Source organism: Myotis brandtii, unplaced genomic scaffold (genome assembly GCF_000412655.1).
Source record: "Myotis brandtii unplaced genomic scaffold, ASM41265v1 scaffold127, whole genome shotgun sequence".
Lineage (NCBI taxonomy): Eukaryota > Metazoa > Chordata > Mammalia > Chiroptera > Vespertilionidae > Myotis > Myotis brandtii.
In genome coordinates this window covers 861,472-884,806 of record NW_005354464.1, presented here as the reverse complement: position 1 = coordinate 884,806, position 23,335 = coordinate 861,472, and the positions used below count along the sequence as shown (strand labels likewise).

Genomic DNA, 23,335 nt, shown 5'->3' with positions numbered 1-23,335 from the left:
TATATGTTTTATAACATTTAAAATACTATATAAACTTTCATAGGGCACTGTATAACATTAAGAGTGGTTTTCTGAAAGTGGTTTACAATACGTTATGGTTATTTCCCTGATATAATCTAGTCCAAGTATCCCTGACAATTCTCCCCCCAGCCCTATTATGCTAAGCAAAAACATTCTGGCAACTCTACAACTCCACTGAAGTTATAGCATTTAAAATCTTCAAAAACACATGAGTAAAAAGTTGCCTGCACACCTCAAATCTCAGTCTTCTAAACACTTCTCTTTACAACTCAATTCCTCAAACAGTAAAATAATAAAAAAAAATATTTTAAGTTGAAAACACAATTTTTTCCTGTTCCCAAAGTAGTACACAGTGTAGCAAAAAATGCTTTTCAGTTACTTTTCAATATTAAGTACACAAAGGAATTTAGATCTTTCTGACCATATGAATTATCTGGGTCTGTGTGGCCAACAAATACGTAAACTCAAAAATTTTAGAGAGAAAAAACACTCTAATTACATAAGCCCCTCAAAATTGAAGGGATAAACACATATTTTTCTGACCCAAATATTCTAGTTAACCTTCACTGATAAAACACTCTACAGGGCTTTTCCTTACACTGTTATGTTGTATTATTTTCTTCAGTGAGTACCAAGACAAACTTCCAAAAATCAGTGGCCTCAGAAAATAAACTAATTTGTATAAAGTCACAATGTTTACAAAAAAATGATGCTGACATAGTATATAAAAGACTACCAGAACTGATGGAGGATTTGCCACCACGTGGTCCACCACGACCTCGACCCCCTGAGACACTTCGGCCTCTTCCTCCTGGGCGTCTCCTACTGTCACGTTGATGTCGGCTCTCTCGATCGTCTTCTCCTGCCAATGACCAATCACTCAGCTCGTCTTTACGCTCAGATTCTGTTTCAGAGGGGTTAGACAGCTCAGAGTTTGTACCTTGGGAAAGAAGAGAACATAAGCCAATTTTTTATAGGAATGAAAAAAAATTAAAAGTTTCCTGCAAACCATTGTTTAAATAACTGCTATTTGGCTGCTTCAAAAACACTAAATCAAAACACTGATTTCAAAATTTCTTAATAAAGAAATGTTAATATTATACTAATAATATAGTATCTACTCTTCAGATAGTTAAAACCTGAATTGTTTTACAGCCAACAGAATAGAGTATTACAGAAAACATATAAAACATTACATATACAAATATAAAAATGCACTAAATGGGAAAATATTTTTAAAATTTTGCCCATTTTTAGGTTTAATATCAAATTAGTATAGTAAATATAACTGCTATCCAATATTTAAAAGCAACTTCAATTATATTTAGAAAAATAAAGTTATGTAGTGTATTTTACCATTTTTTCACATTTTAATATCTCTGAAATCAGGATGTTTCTGATAACTAATGGTCTCTTATAAACTGGAAGTGTATTTTTAGTGGCTGTACATAAAACAGCTATGTTTTATGAGCAAGTTTCTTAAATTAGAATACAGTATTTGAAATTACTGAACAAATTTTAAGGGGGTTATTCTGAGGAAAGACAACTTCAAATCAACAACAGATCCATGAGACAAAAATTCAGCCTGACTTTAAAAGTTTAGACCATTTCTGACTTTCAAATGACCTCTTTCAGTGATAGCGAACCTATGACACGCGTGTCAGAGGTGACACGCGAACTCATTTTTTTTGGTTGATTTTTATTTTTTAAATGGCGTTTAAATATATAAAATAAATATCAAAAATATACATCTTTGTTTTACTATGGTTGCAAATATCAAAAAATTTCTCTATGTGACACAGCACCAGAGTTAAGTTAGGGTTTTTCAAAATGCTGACACGCCAAGCTCAAAAGGTTCGCCATCACTGACCTATTTTAATAATGACCCTTTAAAAATTTAAATATCGCAAATACTCTATGCCTTACAATATCATCATTATATTAGATTTATGTAACCCAATCACTATCACACTCATTTCCACTTCTATTCTTAGGTAGTTCTGAGGTGTCTCTTCCACCTTTTCCTTTTATCATATAACCAAACATTTTTTTCAAAGCCCAGTTCAATTTCTAGGTTCAGACCAATTTGAATGAAAACAGACCTCTCTTCTTCTCTTATTTTCTTAGAAGCATTTATACCTGTCATGCAGTGTTGCCGAATGTTTTCTATTTTTATCCCTTTTGGATCTACTTCTCACTTGGTCTATGATAAATGTAAAGGGTGCAGCTCTGTCTCATACCTTTAACTGCTCCCAGACACCTACCAATGAACATAACCATTTTCTGTTGAGTAAACTTGCTGCATGATTTTGAAGTTCCTTTGCTAAAACTCCCAAATAAGAGTGATTCCATACTAAACTATAAGTTCCCTACATTTAAATGCCAATGTCACTTGATAAAAGCAAAACACAAGAGCTCTTCAGATACAAAACTTAAAAGGACTAAGTATAGGAAATAAAATGTGAAGTTTAACAAGTGAAGGAGCCTACCAACTTCCTTTCTCCTTGAATTCCCACTTATTTATCATTTCATGAATAGTGAAGAAAACCTTTGGAATGTATAAGAACTTCTGAACTTACAAACTTTTTAAAAAGCTTTAAAATTAACTCATAAAAGTGATTCAATTTTTAATGACTCCAACAAATTAAAAGACTGGTTTTTAACAGAATTTTAAATCAGATTTTCCCCTTTCTAAAGTCACCCCTTTTCAATGATTGTGTATGCTAACTTAATAGTTAGAGTACATTTTATCAAATCCACATGCCACCCATTCATCCTAAGACATACTTTTGTGTGCCATTAAAATACTGCCAATGAAAGTTATAAGACATCATCCATTATAAGACATACCAACTTCAGGGATGTTCTAGAGAAAATGTTTCTTATAGTTTATATGTATTATCTCCTTAAAAAATCCTTCTGATATTAAGTGGACAAGATCTATAACCAAATTCAAATGACTTTCTCTCAAGCCCAAGTTCCATGGTTATTTAAAAAATATATAATGTTACACCGTCTGTAAAGATTCAGAGGTAAGAGTGCCATCTACTGAACAATTGGCAGAGCTTTCTTCAGTCCCAATGATATTCCTCTACCTTTCTCAGGTAAATTTATTATCTACTCTCAACAAAAGCATTTTGCCAAAAAGTGATCGCTCATCTATAATCTGACTTGACTTCCCACAGAGGCCTATAATCCTCATCATCCAAAAAGTCAAATGTGATTATTTATACTATTAATTTGTAAACCTCTGAAATCATTCAGTATATACTTAATTTCTATTTAATTACTGCTTTTCTTTTGTATTAAATGTATTTTCAGGAATATAATAAGTCCATAATTCTCAGCCCTTCACATGCTAAATAGTTTTACTTTATTGGAATTTGTTTCTCATGTTTCAATATAGGGTTAATTTTAAAAGTTAAAAAACGAAGATATGAAAGGGAAGGGAAAATTAATCTTTCAACTCTACGACAAATAAAAAATAGTACAAATTTAACATAACTGGCAACATTAAATGATTGATTCTTCAGTCAAACATGACATGAAATTTGGATATGTAACCTGCACACTCTAAGCTTTCATATATTCATATTTTCCCTAAATGCCTTTTATTTTAGGGATTATAAGATAGTATTTTCAAGGCAGTTAGAATGAGCATAGGGGAGTAGAGAAGTAAAGAGAAAGGAAAGAATAAAGGAAAAAAATAACCAGGTCACTGCTAAGATCCAAGTCCAAATGTAGAAAATTGGAAAACTCCACAAAGCTGAAGAAGAATAAGTGAGAATTTAGGATTAGAGAATTACTGACCAGCACAATCCATTGGCCCCTTGCTATATGGGTTAGGCCCCATCCTCAGAGTAAAATAAATACATTTTACAAAAATGTTAATTAGGTTCTAATTTTTAAAGCCCTCACTTTAGTGAAATGCTGTATTTCATAAAATAATTCCAGAGATATTAATACTCAGAACTGCTGAATGAGCCAATAAAGTATATTTTAAAAGCTAGTATATATTTGCTATATGCAATTTTGGCACAGTGGTTAGAATATTTCTCCTTTTTACTTTCCCCAGAGGGTAAGCAAAAATGATTCCTAGTAGTATAGCCAGCATTATTAGACTTTTATTGGAAAATGTATACAACTGTACAGGGGAAATATTTGGAAAACAAGTTTCATATCTATTTAATAATAAATATGATAATGAACCATCAACGTAACAAAAACATGTTTTATTTCATTACACAGCTGTAATTGCATAGCTTTTATTGTCATTAACATAAAGTGTGCCATCACTATTACTAAGACGTATACCTCAGAACTTATCTACTGCCCTCAAAGGGAAAATAAGGTAAAAAACTAACTAAATAATATTAAGCAAAATGTATTGGTGAACCTAAACTAGAACTAGTAAAAAAAAAAAAAAAAAAGTTTTTACCATAACCGGAGGTGTAATTAGGGCCCCGACGACCTCTGCCTCTTCCACTATAAGACCTAGAACCTTGTACAGAAGAGACGGTACTTTCATCAGTGGCATATCCTTTCTCTTTTTCAGGCCCTCTGGTGGAAGAAGGTCTGAAACCCATACCAATCTGTCGTAGCTGTTCATCAATCTGTAGGCGTTCCATTCTTAGTTGTTCTACTTCCTATAATCAAAACAATAAAGGGTAAATCTTATTTGTAACTTTTTGTCTTCTTAAAGTCTAAATAAAGCTAGAGCTATACTCCCTTCTAATGAAAGAAGCATCGTGGGCATTTGGTCAAGTACAATTGTGTTCCTAGTAAACACAACCTGCAAAGTCATTTGCTGTTTCAATTCACCAAACATTTACTGATGCCCAACATGTGTGCCAGTCATGCTAAGTGCTACAGGCATGCAATGTCAAAAAAGACCAGGACTCTCCTCCTTCAAGGGGATGTTTGATAAGCATTAAATGACCCATTTATTAAAAAGCTAATAATCATACAATGTTACCAGATTTAGTTCTGAATGAGTTAAAACTCTGTTAAATGAGGTTCAGGTAGCATCAATGAGATGTACCATTAACCTACTTTCCTATCAAAATAATGACACCTGAGTTGTGACCTAGATGAACTAGTAGGCTTGGTAATTCAGAAATTGAGGTCATTACAGGATGTGAAGGGAGGGTATCTAAACAAAGCTCTTGGCTTTATAAAAGTTAGTAGAGCACTGAAAGGTAAAACATGGGCTTAGAATGCCAGATTGAATTGAGACTTATATAAAGATAAGCTTTTAAAAGAATGGAATGAGAGTATCAGGGGTGCTTTCAAAATATTAAAACAGCAGCAATGATATGACTAAAAGGAAAGCATACTAACTAGACAGAGCAGTTGAGGATATTACTATACTCTAAACAAGAGAACCATAGCAGGAATAAAAGAGGAATAGTAAAAAATAACAAATACAACTTTTATTAATTTAATGTGGTATTTCTTTTCTAAAGCCCTTGCTCTATTTATGAACTCAAACAGACTACATTATAAACAATGGTTAAGGAATTACCAAATGGCATCTGATTCAGATAATACCAGTTACAAAGAAAGCCTATCTTCACTGCTGATTTTGTGTCTTGTTTGCATGTAAAGCATCAAGTAAAAGCAAAATAGTTCCAGTACAGAATGTGTAGGTACATTAAGTGATAACAGTAAGGAAAGAAATGCAAAAGTTCAGAGGGAAAGAGAAACAATGTGCATGAGGCAAATGATTTTATTATGGCAAAAGATGTTTTATTTATAAATTCTCATAAAAACGGCATAACTGAACCTAAATTAAAAATACATAAGTATCTAAAATTTACTACAAACATTACCAAATTAATAAAGCTTAAAGCGGGGAGCAACAATGATATAAATGTGAATAGTATACATACCTTTAGATAAGCAATATGATACTCTAAAAGAACTTGCACATTTCCGATGCTTTCTTTAGTGCCAACAAATACAAATGGAACCATCCCCTGTAAGAAAACGTCCTCAAGCATTTAATATTTTAACAAAATTCTAGCCTAAATTTGACATACCAATATATAATTTGGAAAACTTTTCTAAAACACATAGCAATTTATATCTATTAAAGTTCAAGACTTAAAAAATATACTTCTAAAAATATCAATGTAATTTGAAATGTTGAGATTTTCAAAAATTTGTCATATTTGCACTACAACTTAGCATTTAAAAAATTACTTTTTAGATATCAGATTTTCTGGTCCATCCCCCACCCCATTTATTTATTAATAATAGCCATTCTGACAGGTGTGAGATGCTATCTCATTGTGATTTTAATTTTGCATTACTCTGAGAATTAGTGACACTGAGCATCTTCAGATAACGAAACCTTCGAAGTCTGTGTTGGAGGGAATGCTTCCCAACTGTTACAGAGTATAAATATTTACACAAAGTAAAATAAGGAATTATTGGTAAGGGCATATAGTTTGTCACAGGTTTAAAAGCAAGTCAAAAGATTAACATAGACTTGTTTTACCTTGATGAATTTTAGAGGAGAAAGATTTTAAAAAAGTAGAAGAGAATTAAGATACTAATTGATGATTTTTTTTCTTTAAAGAAATACACTTCTAGCCCTGGCTGGTTTGGCTCAGTGGATAGAGTGTTGGCCTGCAGACCAAAGGGTCCCAGGTTCAATTCCAGTCAAGGGCACATGCCTGGGTTGCAGTCTCAATCCCCAGTAGGGGGCATGCAGGAAGCAGCCAATCAATGATTCTCATCATTGATATTTCTCTCTCCCCCTCTCCTTTCCTCTCTGAAATCAATAAAAATATATTAAAAAGAAAAAAAAAAAGAAATACACTTCTAGCATACTATTGGCTAAGGAGAATGAGTATAGCCTAAATAAAGTGATCCAATGTGTTTCAGTGTCTCTTCCCGTTTTCTTGATTTTATAGAATAGTTCCTTATGGAACTAAGTGTAGCTTAAGAACTTTTGATTCAGTATAAGAAACTACTCTATGGCTTATTTTCAAACTGACTTTTTAACAATTTAAGTGGTGAATTATTTATTTATGTATTTTTAATCCTCACCCAAGGATATTTTTCCCATTGACTTCTAGAAAGAATGGAAGGGATGGAGGAGGGGGAGAGAGATAAAAGGGAGGGAGGAGGAAGAGAGAGAAACATCCATTTCAGAGAGACACATGGATTGGTTGCCTCCTGCACAAGCCCCTACTGGGACTGGGGAACTCTTAATCTTTTTTTTCCCAATATATTTTATTGATTTTTACAAAGAGGAAGGGAGAGGGATCGAAAGTTAGGAAACATCGATGAGAGAAAAAAATTGATCAGCTGGCCTCTTGCACAACCCCCACTGGGGATGATCAAGCCCGCAACCAAGGTACATGCCCCTGACTGGAATCAAACCCGGGACCATTCAGTCTGTGTGGGCTGACACCCTATCCACTGAGCAAAACTGGTTAGGTGGGAATTCTTAATCTTAAATTAAAAAAACAAACTTAATTAACTGAACATTTATCAAGTGCCTACTCTATAAAATTCATTGTGATAGGGGAAAAATGAAAGAGAGAAAGAGAAAGAGAGAGAGAGAGAGAGAGAGAGAGAGAGAGAGAGAGAGAATATTCAGATTTGATTTCTTGAGTTTATTACCTGGCTTGGAGATGTAAGATAAGCCAGAAAATGTAAAAGAAAATCATTACATACCCTAGTATACCAACAATAATTACTACGAATACAAAGGTCATCTCAGACCAGAGATGAGTCACCAAAGATTTTGGAGGAAGTTATAAAACACTCCCCAGGGGACTTAGGTGGCTTAAACTGTGGAATGGTGGCCCGAAATAAACCATTACCAAACTTCAGATTCATTTTAACATAAAATGTTTAGGAAATTGAAAAAATGCTTTATAGTATTATAGATTTTCAGCTTCTCTTAAAAAATATCAGAAGATCTAGCAACACAATGCAGCATTCCCACACGTCAACCATATTAAAACTGAGCAGCATGTTTCTTTTACAGAAAGATACTTGGTGCCCTCCCACCCCTATCTTGTAAATCTCAACCTGCTTAATCATTTAACATGATTTTCTTGGCTTCTGTAAGCATTTAAATTTAACCTAGCACAGAAATGGAACAATTGACCAATTCTACAAACTGAAAAGTATAAATTTTTATATCTGAAGGAGAACCTAGAATTCACTTGCAACAAGATGGTAAATATTAAAAATCAATTGGGATAAATCAAGGTAAGGGAAGATGACATAGTAGTATCAAGCCAAGAAATTTATACTTGAGTTGTTTAATAAATAGCCTTTGCCAGTAAACATCATGATCTTCAGACTAATTTTAAATAGTGGTAGTATGCCAATAGATCTCTATTATCTTATATATTAAGCATAAAGAGGGAAAGTGCCCATAATAGTATGAAACATTAATTTTATTCCTTATCTCAAAGGCATCTTAAAGTCATGCAAAAATGGTGAGAAAGGAAGGAGGGTTTACTTACGAATAAGTAAAAGTTACTTGAGATTTGTAGTAATTTTCAAAACAGTGCAAAATGAAATCAATCTGAGCCACAAGTACTCATATGTATAACACTATTCATTTGTTTTTCCTCATTCATTTTCCTCCACATTCTAACTAATTAAAATGAATAAAGGAAGTGACTATCTTTGATAGGCATCATTACAACATCCTTAATGTGAAGCTATTTACTTACGCTAAATGTCTACAGCTTTTTGTTTTGTTTTATGAGACTGATTCTATCCAATAGGCTAACAAACTCTCCAAACAGCTATCTATTGTGCAAAACTGAAGAAGTTATGTATGAGTGTATTACTGGAAGATAATTTGTAGGAAAATTCTTGCCTTATATTCAAACATACAAAGTTTAAGTCAACTATACAGAGTTGATTACTGAAGCCACAAAATAAAGAAATCCTGAAAGTGATATATGAAAGCAAAGAACAGCATTGTAGACAAGATATCTACATATGAGAAGTAGGACTGAAAAGAAATTTCAGGAAGTTCATATCAAAATAGCAACAGAAAACCTTGAAGATTTCAATTAAGAAATAGTGCTTTCAGATTCTATAAAAATGCTAGGGAGAGTGTTGTCAAGAATTCCTTCATAAAAGACTGTATTGTTTAGTATCAAATTGAACAGCTTTACATTCTAAGTGTAAAAGGGACTGTTAACATGATCAAATTGAAGGCTTTTATTAAAAAATTGGCATTTTACTCAAGTACTGAGAAACCAACTAAGAACCCAGGGCCCATGATGAAAACTAGACTTGTTAAAAGAAATATTAGAAGGAACAAAACTTTTTAAAAGAAAAGTCCATTGCACTAGAGTGTAAGTAGCTCACTAGATATAATTTCATAAATTTCCAAAATACAAAATAACATGAAGTCAGCTAAGAAAAGAATATGAAAAGAAACACACACACACACAAAAACAACACAAAAAAACCCCCAGGCCAATTAAATTACATGTTAAATACTCACATCTTCTCTAGGTAGTTTATTTTCATTGTCTCCTTCAATTCTCACCCGAACCACACCAGACTTGTCCACTATTTCTTGAATAACTTTGCCATTTTTCCCAATTACTTTTCCTTTAATAAGAGAAAACAAATGTAATGGTAAGTTAAAAACCAATACTGCTAACCCTTTCAAATAATTTATAACTTGCTATCAAATTATAAAAACCAAGCTATGCTCTATCTTTGTACTCTCATTAACTCACCCCTAAAGACTACTGAGAAGTTTTATTGTCGGTCTCAAATTTCCTTCTCTCCAGCAGGCTATCATTAACTGGGTTGACAATGCTGCTCACATGGAAAACATTCTCAAAGTCTAAATAAACTTTTAAGATGTTCTACATCATTTTTATATTTTTAAAATATCAAGTCCAACCCATTTCTTGTATACAGAGGCAAAAAAAAAAAACTTATCTTAGCATTAATCAGATCAATTTGTTTATATTCATTATATATAATTATTTAAACAATTAAATTAAATCTTGAATTTATTTTCAAGTTTCTATTTATTCAAAAGATACCTGTGACTTGAAGACGTAACTTTTAAAATATTCCCTTCGTAGAAATTAAATGTTAACATTTAACAAGTATAACATTTTACACCAGTAAGTTTTTAAAAAGTACTTCACAGCTAAACAGATACATACAACATGTGTCTGGTATGCTGTCTTCCTAGATATAAAATACTATAAAATGACATTAAATCCAAATTATTTACCTTCTCTATACTTAACCTCTAAGTGTCAAACAGCAGTACCCAATAATTAAAGTATCCAATAATTAAAGGACAACCTAAAAAAGAAGCATGAAGATTTCTCTTCCCCTTAGGAACTTATTAGTTACAACATACATTCACATAAAATAACAAACCAATACTGCGGACTGTTACCTGGGAACAGTATTTTCAGGTAACCTTCCCTACATGAAACGATGTATCTCTTATAAAATTAACAGCAACACCATATATGTTATTAAACAAGTCCATGTTATTTAAGTCCAAATCCCCAATAATTTTTTTATTGCTAAGTCAGCAATCTATTTCCACAATAAATTAATTTTGGTTGAAAGGGGTGAAAATGAAAATTTTCCTACTGCATGCTTGAGAGAACAAGTTTTCATTAAAGAATGAGTAAGGGAACAATGGTAACAGTAAGCCAGCCAATACAGCAGACACTATTATAGATTTTCTGTCCCTATTCTCAAGCCTCCTTCCCCACTAATAACCCTAAATTTAAAAGCAACAGTGATTGAACAGGCAAAAAAATAAAATAAGAGTAGGTCAGGGAATTCACATGTCTTCTCTTAGCTCTAGCAGCAGCATATAAAAGCAACCTTCATTTTTAACACAGTGAAGCTCAAGCAGCAACTCCATCCTTGACCCTGCTAAAAATAAGCAAATATCTTTTCGAAATAACGAAAGTCAGGATGATATGTCATAACCTTCCCACCCCAATCTTAGTGCCCCTTTCTTCTTGTGAACTATATCAGTGGTGAGTTGAACATCCATCACCCTTCTGTGGTCCGTGGCAAGGACCTACCTGCAAGTTTTATTTAGTCCCATCAGAGACCGTCAAAATTTTAACTGATCATTTCCATAGTTTAAATTCCAAAGCATACTGATAAACTGAAGCAGACCTGTAGTATAAATTGAGTATTGAGCAACAATGCTGAAGGGACAGAGTAGAGAAGTGATTAAGGGAAGGCTTCTAGGAGGATAAAGATTTCGATTCATTTTCAAGTCAATGTTCACATAGTACTTTTTCTTTTGATTTGGAAGGGGTGGGAATGGTCAAGTTCTAGAATTCTTGGGAACCTGAATGTGTAAAGGAATCCTCTCTGGAACTTACCCACCAAGTAGTCCTCATTCCCTTTTACTCCTCAGTCCTCTTTTCCTCTTTCACTTGGACTAAGAATGTATTACTTTTCAAAAGTCTGCTTCACCCATAAAACATTTTGGAGGAAAATGTAGTATTATTATACACAATAACCAATTGAAATCTTTATACTTCTTCTGAAAATTTCACCAACGTATAATAGTTGCTGCTAATGTATATTTCCTAAAGAGTACACAAATAACCCAAATCAAAGCCAACCAAGACAGGTAGAGGAAAAAAGAGACATGACAGGCACAGACATTGTTGCACAAAATAAATAAAGAATCAGAAAACTACAAATATATCCAATTTCCTCACTTCTGAAATATCTGGACTTTTTACTCAAAATTAACACTACCACAAACTCTCTAAGATCAAGGCTATCTTCTATAGAATTGTTGAGTTGGAAAAGAACCCTGATTCTCTAGTACATACCTCAAATCACTTTTACAGGTAAAGAAACCTAAGTTAAATTACATTCTGTAAAGCAGCAAACCAATGTTAGCACTGATAGATGTCAATAACTGAGTAGAATTTAAACAAAATGGGGATCATTTTCAAAAGCAGCTTTCTTGTCTACAGTGATTTCATTTGACAATAAACACTTCGTATCATAATACTAAAATTAATCTACAGAGGAGAGTGATTTCCAAGAACAGATAAAGTAGTTTGCTTAATTGGCAGTTTGTCATAACGATCCAAATGTTCAGGCAAAATTGAAAAGCTTTTTATATAGTAGCTGAGTAGCAACAAAATCCAAATTCTTGTGTTGTATATAGATTCTTGTACCGGAGTATTCTAGTTGTCATAGGTCTTAGAAAAACATCTTTATCTAGTGGGAGGTTTTTTTGTTTTGTTTTTTAATTTTTTCCCAAGTGTTTGTTTTATAGAATTTGACAAATAAAACACTGATAGCAAAAAAAGAAAAAAAAATCATTTCTTAAAGGCTGAATAGGCCTAATTATAAAATGGAGCCCAAACAGCTCTATTTCAACAAGGTAAAAAATTCGATAGGTGACGAAAATTCATCTCTCCTAGTAAATTAGTAAATTTCACTAGCTTATGGTAATTTTTTTATATTAAACTTCTATGATAATCCATGAGTATTTAACACGTGACAAAAGCTTTCCCATTTGTCTCAATTAGCATTTAAAAGGACAGACAGCACAGATCTACAGGATATTAATAACAAAACTATTCAACAACTCACTCCAAGCTACAATGCTCACTTAACTCCAGCTTCAAAATTTGTCACAACTTATAACCCATGGGCACAATAGTTTTCATTAATGTCATCCAACACTTAACAGCGAAACTTCCTATCATATCATCATCACCATCATCCTCTCCTGCCCATATACCTTTGCAAAAACCAATCATTATTTATTCAGGGTCTATTGTGTAAAATTTTACTATTTATTACCATATTGTAAATTCACTCTTACTTTCTCTTCTGCACTAAATAAACAAAAAAATTTATCATACATTTTCAAAAAGTACTTACAATTTTGATAAACATGAATAATAAAAAGACATTAAGTGAATAAAAACAGTAAGAAAGAGCCCAAGGACTAAATTGGCTTAAGAAAAATTGTAATGGCAAACTGTTATAAAAGCCATGGGTCTCATTAGTGGGTTACCCTGTACAGAACATATCTTTACTTTTGAACACAACGAATACAAATCACATACAATGTTATTACTGAAATAATGAAAATAAGTATGGTTATCAAAATACTTAACTCTAAGTAAAATATCAGACAAGACTAATTTTCAATTAAGTCACTATAATTAAATAACATTTTTCTTTAACATGTAGAAGAAATACCTACCAACAAGATTCCTAGGAACCTGAATAAAATCCTCCACAAATTCCAAGAAACCTCTAGCCTTTTTTACAGCATCAGCACTCTGGGAGAGTAGGAAGGGAGAGAGAAACAAACATGAAATAAACCCCACAGTCCAAAACAAAAAATATGAGAAATGAGCAAAATCTGAATTATGACATTCTAGTAACAAGCTCAGCCTACTAGAGTGTGACCTTTCAGGTCAAATAAATCATTAAGTACCTTTTTTTAAAAGCAGTAATTAAAAGGCTAGGAAAAAAATACCATTAGAACAAAAACAGGTTAGTCATCTCTAAGGTCCCTTTTATTAGTAAGCTGCTGAAAAAATTAGCAAGAAATTAACTTATGTTTACCAAATTTAAACCCAAGAAAATATATTTATTTGGTACATTTTCCCATGCTAAATATCTCCAGGGGAATTTTAAAAATAAATTGTACACATTGTCTATACTGTCTACATTTTTTTTTTCCAATTCTCACAATGATTTACTAAGCTGGTTTTGTAGAGATGCATTAGAAAAAAGTACCTATCAGTAACATCATTAAATTCCTAATTTCTCCTGGGTACAATTTTAAAAGACTGAAAGATGGAAGAGGGGGAAGAGGAATTCACAGTTCTCAGTAACATTAACTTCCACTTTTACTGCTTGTTCTTTAATAACCTTAGATCAATTGTACTGTGTACTCATGTAATACACCACATACAATAACAATTTTAAAAATGTATTTAATCTGCATAGGTTATAAAATAAGCACTATTATACTTCTCATTTACAATGAAGAAAATTATACAGGGAGATTAAGTAACATTCTCCAAACCCACTCACAGGGGTAAACATAGAATTCTAATTCAGCCACTATGACTCCAAAGCCTTTCATCTTAATTACTCTGTTATAATGCCCATGTCTAAAGGCTTCAGGAATAAAAATCAGGTCTCTAGTCAGATTTATGAAAAGCTAAGACTTGAAATTATCACCCCAAAAAACACCTTATCCATATATTTTAATGTGAAAGATGGTCTCCATTAAAAACTTGAATTATGTATTTCTCAGATTTTCCTATCCATACAAATTTCATTTTTAGTTACAAAATATTATCTAAATTCAAGTTCTACCAAAGCTGTTTTATTATGTTATTTACAACTGCCAGTGCCCAACACATAATAAGAATGCAAAAAACATCTGAATAAATTATTTGTAATGCACAGAAAACTGAGTTAAACCCAGAAGCAGCTTATGGTTAAGGAACTTCTGAAAATAGTACACATTACTCAAAAATCTTTCATTGCTCCATATAATACAGTATCATCTTCAATTCACACACATATGTATGCTTATTAGTCTGAATGATTTTAAAGTGTTTTCACTGGGAAGCTGAAATTCCAAATAAATGTGATCAGTGTTTTAGCAAAGTTATCCTAGGTAAGGAACAGAAAACAGCTTACCTCTCCATAGATTCTAAATGTTCCAGTATCTTCATCTAGTTCAATAGCTGTAACTCCAGGAACCTTCCTAGCTTGCTGTATGTTACTACCATGTGTTCCTATTGCCAGGCCCATCAAATCTTCTCTCACAACAAATTCCTCATGAAAAGCTGCTGCAAGCTGTTTTGTACACTAGTAAAAGAGGTAAATTAGAATTTATTACAAAAGATAAAAAATACAAATGGTTTTCTATAAAGCCATGTTCACAGCATTATTCACAAGAGTCAAGAACTGGAAGCAAACTAAATATGCAGACTGATGAATGGATGAACAAAATGTGATCTATTCATACAACGCAAATTATTCAGTCTTAAAAAGAGAATGCTGGCATGCTACAATGTGGATAAACATCAAAGGCATTGTGCTTAGTGAAATAAACAAGTCACAAAAAGACTAATGCTGTATGATTCCATTTATATGTGGTTATCTAGAGTAGTCAAACGTATAGAAACAGAAAGCAGAATGGAGATTGCAAGGGGCTGAAAGGGAAGGGGGAAAGGGAAGCTGTTTAATGGGTATATAGTTTCATTTATGCAAGATGAAAAAGTCATGGGGACCGATCAACAATCTGAATATACCTAACACTACTGAACTACACTTAAAATAGTTAAGATGGTAAATTTTATGTTATGTCAACATTACAATTTGAATTAAAAAAAAAGAAAAAAGGAATAAAGGAAACTCATTTGGGTCACATAATGGAAGGGGAAAAAATGGTTTGATAAGTCTATTAGTCATGGCCACAGAAAAGAGTAATTCTAAAACAATTTCCCAGAATAACTGATACAAACAGTTCTCCAATTCAGATGATTTATGTTTCAAAACTCATCCCCATATTCTATTTGTAACTTTTAAATTTGTAAGGGTATTCAAAGTTGTCTTAAAGATAAACAAAGTTGTCTCAATTTCTCTAGACAGTGTGTATTTGCAAGTCTCCCAGTGATGAACAATAGTATTTTAGGATAGGATAGAAAAGCAACAATAGGTTCTTTTAAAAATTATATACTATGTGTCCTACTCTTCTCTTACACAAGAATCCTATCCTATATAATAAAAGGCTAATATGCAAATCGACCAAACAGCAGAACAACAGGTTGCTATGACGCGCACTGACCACCAGAGGGCAGACGCTCAACACGGGAGCTGCCCCCTAGTGGTCAGTGCACTCCCACAGGGGGAGTGCCGCTTAGCCAAAAGCCAGGCTCCTAAGCCAGGCTCATGGCTGGCGAGCGCAGCGGCAGTGGCAGGAGCCTCTCCCACCTTGGGAGCCTCTCCCACCTTGGGAGCCTCTCCCACCTCTGCGGCAGTGCTAAGGATGTCCGACTAATGCAGTGGTTCTCAACCTTCCTAATGCTGCGACCCTTTAATACAGTTCCTCATGCTGTGGTGACCCCCAATTTCACTGTTACAAATTGAACATAATTAGAGCACAGTGATTAATCACAAAAACAATATGTAATTATATATGTGTTTTCCGATGGTCTTAGTCGACCCCTGTGAAAGGATCGTTCAACCCCCAAAGGGGTCGTGACCCACAGGTTGAGAACTGCAGCTCTAGTTGTTATAATAATCTAGTTACTAATGGAAGTGTGTTGTGACTGACAGGGAAGTAAAAAAATAAATAAATAAAAAGTTAAGAACAGAGTAAAGAAGAATTAGCAATACACAGCAATTCTTCAAGGACACAATGACTCCAGGTATTAGCCACAAAATAGGTCCCAAGTTACCTTACCTAACAGTAAAGTAAGTAATTCTGAGCCAGGGAGCTTGTATATACTAATAAAACCGGGACACACAAAATACCTTTTATGAGTAAACTCACTTACTTCTAAATGCTTAGTGGCCTCTTCATTTCTGGACATAAGCATCAACTTCGTACGAATACTTCGCAAATGCATGTCACTTAAAATATTTACTCTCTTCACAGTTGCTTCACTGGCAGACTATAAACAAACAAGTTAATCACTCAAAACAACCATTTTTTCAAGATAATACAAACAGGACTGTCATAATAAAGCCTTCCATGATTCTCATCAACTACACTTCTCTCCTCACCTAACATACACCCCTCTTCCCAGAAGTAACCTTACTTTCCTTCCTGAATTCCCATGTTATTTAATTCTGCTATTCATATTATGATGGGGGGTGAGAGGTTCCAACACACCATACATTAAGAATTAATTGTATGATGTTAAGAATATCACATGAAAACTTTTCCTCCTTCAGAAGATAAAAATTTAACATTTTATAACTACAAAAATTTTTTCTCCCGCACTGTATTAACAAATTCACTATACACTAAGTTAGCTTTTACTTTTTTTGAACATTTAATTACAAAATTTCTGCAATATCTATTAACTACCTAAACTATGGAGTTATCTTACCAGTATCATTAGCTGTGTGGTTTCTGGATGGTAAAAAATCCTGCATGCTCCTACTGCTTTCTTAAAATCTTTATGTGCATTTTCATTAGCACACCTATGGAGAAATTAATTCATGTGTAAGATCTAAATAACAGATTAAATTTAGAGGCAAGTATAACACAAAACCCAGTATCTCATTTTAACACCACCCATTAAAACTTTTGTTCATTAATAAGATGTTCTATCAGAAGTTTTTTATTGGGTATTTGGGGAAAAAAATAATTTTGTAGCACTTAAAAATTCCTAATTCACAAAATAATAGCAAATAAAATTACTCACGCCTCTCTCAAATCTTCGGGAACATCCACTGTGCATTTAAAGAAGGTATTTTTTTTGACAGTTTTATTTTGATTGACAGGCCGAAGTCGTTCAAATGTGACTATTTCATTGTAAGTGGCATCACAAGCAGCATATTCAATGACATAAAACTAAAAGACATCAAAATACTTTAAAAATCCCATCTGAACAAAAGTAATAAGCTTTAAATGAAGTTCTAATTACCTTGCTCAGTTTAAATAGAAGACCCTCCCCCTTGTGGCACAAATGCAAAGAACAGCTTAGTTACATCAAATTGATTTGCCTAAAGTAGATTATAGGTTTTCACAAGCAAGAACTTTGGTAGTCCTCACATGCTTAGGGTGTATCTCTGGAGAGCAGCCTTGGTGTTTGCAAATTCAGAACACAAATAGAAATTAATGGTGATGAATATATGAAATGTGTGACCAATTATTTCTAAAGTAGGCTTTTAAAAACAAAATAGAGTTGGAGTAACATTTATAGGAACCAAGAGTTAACATTACTTACTTCTCCTTTCATCATTCGAACTTTAGCTAACCACCATCCACAAGGTTCTTGGTCATTTGCTCTTGAATATACCTGAAAAGGAAAAAAAAAATGCCCTCAACCATTGATCCTAAAAAGTTTCCAATATTTTAAATAATAACTTATTATAAATGCCAAGTCCCTTTAAACTTAAGAATCAAAAATACTACTGTATTGAAATTGGTGTAATAAACAGTTTAATAAGACTTATGTAAACCTACATTTTACTGCTAGAAAATAAAACAACTTTTTTGGGGCAATTTAGGTCCTTGAAAATCAAATTCAAATTCATGAGGGTTTACTAAACAAATATTAAATGCTTCTTACAAGGTAGTTTTACACAGTGTAAAACAACAGTTTCTATTACCATTCTTCATCTTCAAACATTGCATTTTGATGGTTCAAGTAGCAGAAGGATAAGCTTGGACTAATTAGAGGTGTATTGTAAATCTGATGACAGTATTTATAAGATGCTCAAATTAAGAATTCTTTTCAGAAGTGAAACACCATAGCCTAGCCTGTGTGGCTCAGCGGTTGAGCATCAACCCAGAAATCAAGAGGTCATCAATTCGATTCCCAGTCAGCGCACATGCCTGGGTTGTGGGCATTGATGTTTCTGTTTCTCTATCCATCTCCCTTCCTCTCTTAAAAAAAAATAAAAAATAAAAAAAAAATAAAAACATTAAAGAAAAAAAAAAGGTTATAAATGTTTCTCTATCCATCTCCCTTCCTCTCTTAAAAAAAAAAAACATTAAAGAAAAAAAAAAGGTTATAAACCCTACTTTAAAATTCCTTCAAGGATATGACATTTAGATCCCTTGCTGAGGAACCTAGATCACATGTACTAAATGGTTAGCTCAACAAAATATTACACATATTAATACATCTAGCAGAGTACATAAGTATCTTACAACACCTATCTAAAAAAAGTATATATATTCTGTATCTGTAATTATAAGATATTTTTTAACATTATACATTTAAAAAGTTTCCATTAGGGATTATAGTTATGTCTTACTAGAGGCCCGGTGCATGAATTCATGCACAGGTACGGTCCCTCGGCCTGGCCAGGTGGGGCCACAGGAGGTTGGCTGTGGGAGAGCACTGACTACCAGAGGGCAGGCCGCTCTTGCATTGAGTGTCTGTCCCCTGGTGGTCAGTGTGCATCATAGCGACTGGTCCACCGGTCATTCGGTCGCTTAGGCTTTTATATATGGAGATGATACAGAAGCTTTTTATTTTTATCTTGCTAATTCTCACCCAAGGATATTTTCCCATTGATTTTGCAAGAGAGTGGAAGGGAAAGAAACAGCACATCGATGTGAGATACATCCACTGGTTGTCTCCCACACGCACCCAGGGCTCGGGGAACAAGCCTGCAACCAAGGTACATGCCCTTGATCTGAATAGAAGCCGGGACCCTTCAGTCTGTGGGCTGACGCTCTTTCTACTGAGCCAAATCAGCTAGGGCAATACAGCAGCTTTTTAAATGTATTTTCAATACATGGAAAATGGGGGGGGGGGGGGGGGGGGGGAGGAGAGACTAAACTAAGGTTACTCTTACAGAGGTGGCCAGAGAAATCTATCAGTACGTGTTAACAGCTATCTGTGAGATAAATGCAAACTATTGATACATAAATAGTTTTGAAAAGCTTGAAGCTTCTCTCAAGATAATCTAAGTGACTTTGGATGCAATGTAAAATCGAATCTGTAAATGAGTAAGCCAAAACCTTATGATCAACTTTAATGTACACCATTAGAAAAAAAGCTTTAAAAAAAAAAAAAAGTCTTTGTACCAATTAGGCTCCAAGGGACTCAATTTTAGCTTTTGTATTTCTTTAATGAGCAAATCTAACTACTTTATGACTTTTATCCTTTCTCATTGGTCTTCCAAAAAAATAAGAACATTTTAAAAATAGAAAATTACTCTATCTTGAAATTAGTATATGAATCCTGTGGTGGCCCCTTTTATATATCTAAGGTGGAATCTAGTGATATTTTTCTTCTATCTTGAAACAATTTGCTATTTCACCATCATTCAATTATTCCCAACTATGATTTTTTTAAAATATAAAGGAAACAGAAAAATGATGGTATTACTTGGAAGGATATAACAATGAAATATATCATTACTACTGTATCACCCTCTAGTTTATTGCATAGTCTTTCAGGAAAATAAAGACTAGAAACACCATTTTTAGTCTGCTTTTGGATATTGCTGAACAGTTAAGAATTCATAATTATTATTTTCAACCTATAATTACAAAGAGAAAAAACTTTACAGAGGCAAGACTTTCACAATTATTAGAGACTAGAAGCCCAGTGCACGAAATTCGTGAAGGGGGGGTAGGGGCAGGAGGAGTGGTGTCCCTCAGCCCGACCTGCACCCTCTCCAATCTGGAACCCCTCGAGGGATGTCCGACTGCGTACCTAAACCGGCAGTTGGACATCCCTCTGGCAATCCGGGACCGCTGGCTCCTAACCGCTCACCTGCCTGCCTGCTTGCCCCCAACTGCCCCCCATGGCCTTCTCACCCCCAACTTCCCCCCTTGCCCCAAATGGCCCCCTCTGCCGGCCTGCTTGCCCCCAACTGCCCTCCCCTCCTGGCCTGATCGCCCCTAACCACCTCTGCCTCAGCTTCGCCACTATGGCTTTGTCCGGAAGGTCTCCTGGTCTAATTAGCATATTACCCATTTATTAGTATAGATATCAGACTGGTGCCAAGAGCCAACAGCACTCCAGATTCTAATGATCAATATGAATTTATCTCATAAGCAGAATCTCAGACTAAGAAGTCTTCAAAGGACAATATCCTAAATCAATATTCCCAAACAATACATTTCTAAGGAGAAAAAGGAAATTTAGTATTCTCACCCAGTTAATCATTCAACTGGGACTCCATTATACAAAATCCTGCAATACGCAGCTGGACCATTCTTGTTTTTCTATAAGGACACTTAACAGTATTGTTTCATCTTTTATGTCTGCACACCAAAATATACTCGATTCAGTTAAAAAGTGGCCAAATGCCACAGGTAGATGTGTATACAAAGATGACTAGAAAGAAACAGATGAAAAAATGCAAAAAATTCAGTGGATTAGTCAACCCAATTGGTTAAATATGAAAATAGTGCAATTTTTTAAAATGGTGTAATTATAGCACAAAAAGGACTACGCTTTGTTCAATAAAATTAGAAGCCACCAACAGTTCCAAATATTCTTAAAGTATTACATCCTGATAATTCATATGCCAAATGAACCAGAAGAAATAAACTAAAATTAGAAATGCATTTTAAATTTGATATGAATATTTATATGATGTTTTGGGTTTAAGTATAATAGCTGAAGAACAGAAATATTTAGGAAACTATACTCATTTTAGGTATATTTATTATCAAAACCAAGAAAATGTGTAATATAAAGTTGGATGCCCTAGCCAGTTTTGCTCAGTGGGTAGAGCGTCAGCCTGCGGACCAAAGGGTCCTGGGTTCAATTTCCGCTCAGGGCACATGCCTGGATTTCGGGCTCGGTCCAACATGCAGTGCAGGAGGCAGCCAATCAATGATTCACTCTCAAAATTGATGTTTCTATCTCTCTCTTCCTCTCTGAAATAAATAAAAATATATTTATTAAAAAAAAAGTTGGATTTGCTATGTTTAAATGCTTATCAAGGTATCGCATAATGTTGACTATTGCCATTCTTTCATTTTTACTTCTGAAAAAGTTATATGTAAAATGACTTAAAAATATTTTTAAAACCAGTAAATATGAATTATTGGCCCCAAATGATAAGTGATGACTATTTTCCCTAGCATACTAAGGATTAAAAACAAAAAGAAAATCCTAAAAACAGAAAATTCCAAGCAGTAGCTCAGGAAGGCAGTTCAGCTAGATGAAGTATCTTTTAGTGACCTATAGTGAATGGGTGCCTCAAGTTTAAGTGCTGTAAAAAACGGGTCTTAAAATTACCTTTATTTTATTTCTATTTTTACCAAAGCAATTATAACCTTCTAGGAATCTGGCTTGCTATGTAAGCTTACCTACTAAAACAGAGAATAAACCATTTTGGACTGCTTTGAGGCTTTACTTCTCATTGAACAATGAAATGTTGTATCCCATTTTACACTTACATCCATCTCTGTAAATCTCATTAATAACTTTATCCCTGAAAGACAAGGCCACTGTCACGAAGCCAACAATGAGTCTGGCTCCACCTGAGTGCTGTGGGTCAAATCACATCCTTGATAAGAGGTCCTGTATCTCGTGCAATTTTTTTAAATCACTTTAATAACCCAGAATTAAAACTGTACCCTAGTGTACTATGTTCCAAATGTTGATTACTAAATTCATTTACGACTATGTTATTGGAATAAGAGCACCTCATAGAAATCTCCTTCTTCAGATTTCACTTAAATCTCCAAACTGTTTCAAGGGTACAATTCACACTCTAAAGCTACGGCCCTCTTTTGCTTTCAACACTAAATTTCTTCAAATCCAAAAAAAAAAAAAGAGCTCAAAAAAGCAGGAGATTACGGAGTGCCCATGGGAGACCTAAAAACATAATAGTACCCAGATTAAAGGTTTGAGTGAAAGATGGAAAATGAAGAATCAAATTCCAAAAGCCCACTTAAGGATTCTTTCTAACAAATGATTCCAATTCAAACCTTATTACAAAATGGTTTCCAAACTGTAACTAACACACACCAAATTGTGATTTAAAATGAAATTCTAGGCTGATGTTGCTAACTTTTCATTAATAACTAGAGGCCCGGTGCATGAATTCATGCATGGGTGGGGTCCCTTGGCCTTGCCAGCGATCAAGGCCTATCAGAGGGCTGGCAGGCTTGGGGGGAGGGACCCCAGGAGGTTGGCTGGCCAGCCCCAACCCCATCGGGCTAGGAGAGGCGCCAGCAGGGGGAGGGGCCACAGAAGGTTGGGGGAGGGCTGATCAGGGCCCAGATCAGGCCAGTTGGCCACCACAGTGCGCGTCATAGCGACCAGTTGTTCCAGTCGTTCCACCATTCTGGTCGCTGGGCTTTTATATATATAGACTAAGGGCCCAGTGCATGAAATTCGTGCACTGGGGGGGTGGGGGGGGGAGGAGAGAGTTCCTCAGCCCAGCCCAGCCTGCCCCCTCTCACACACTGGGAGCCCTCAGGCATTGACCCCCATCACCCTCCAATCGCAGGATCGGGCCCTTGCCCAGGCCTGAGGCCTCCGGCAGAGGTGTCAGGCCTGGGCAGGGGATCCCCAGCTCCCTGCGGTTGCAGGCTCCGCCCCTGCCCAGGCCTAATGCCTCTGGCCGAGGCGTCTGGCCCGGGCAGGGGCGGTGCCCA

General features: G+C 34.6%; 1 protein-coding gene across 6 annotated transcripts in view; it reads right to left on the bottom strand.

Moving 5' to 3' along the window:
- The window catches only part of FXR1 (fragile X mental retardation, autosomal homolog 1), a 45,287-nt gene that overhangs the window by 7,905 nt on the left and 14,047 nt on the right, over positions 1 to 23,335 (bottom strand). For 3 of the 6 annotated variants that reach the window (XM_005859487.2, XM_005859484.2, XM_014534208.1), the window contains exons 3-13: positions 17,982 to 18,053; positions 17,457 to 17,605; positions 17,139 to 17,232; positions 16,581 to 16,697; positions 14,716 to 14,886; positions 13,256 to 13,334; positions 9,515 to 9,624; positions 5,913 to 5,999; positions 4,610 to 4,667; positions 4,460 to 4,522; positions 758 to 961 (exon numbers count right to left, since the gene is read on the bottom strand). In XM_005859487.2, coding sequence (XP_005859549.1) covers positions 758 to 961; positions 4,460 to 4,522; positions 4,610 to 4,667; positions 5,913 to 5,999; positions 9,515 to 9,624; positions 13,256 to 13,334; positions 14,716 to 14,886; positions 16,581 to 16,697; positions 17,139 to 17,232; positions 17,457 to 17,605; positions 17,982 to 17,996 — 1,147 coding nt within the window. In that variant the 5' untranslated portion in view covers positions 17,997 to 18,053. Of the gene's footprint in view, positions 1 to 757; positions 962 to 4,459; positions 4,668 to 5,912; positions 6,000 to 9,514; positions 9,625 to 13,255; positions 13,335 to 14,715; positions 14,887 to 16,580; positions 16,698 to 17,138; positions 17,233 to 17,456; positions 17,606 to 17,981; positions 18,054 to 23,335 lie in introns of all 6 variants that reach the window. The other 3 variants (XM_014534207.1, XM_005859486.2, XM_005859485.2) reach the window with 1 other exon arrangement.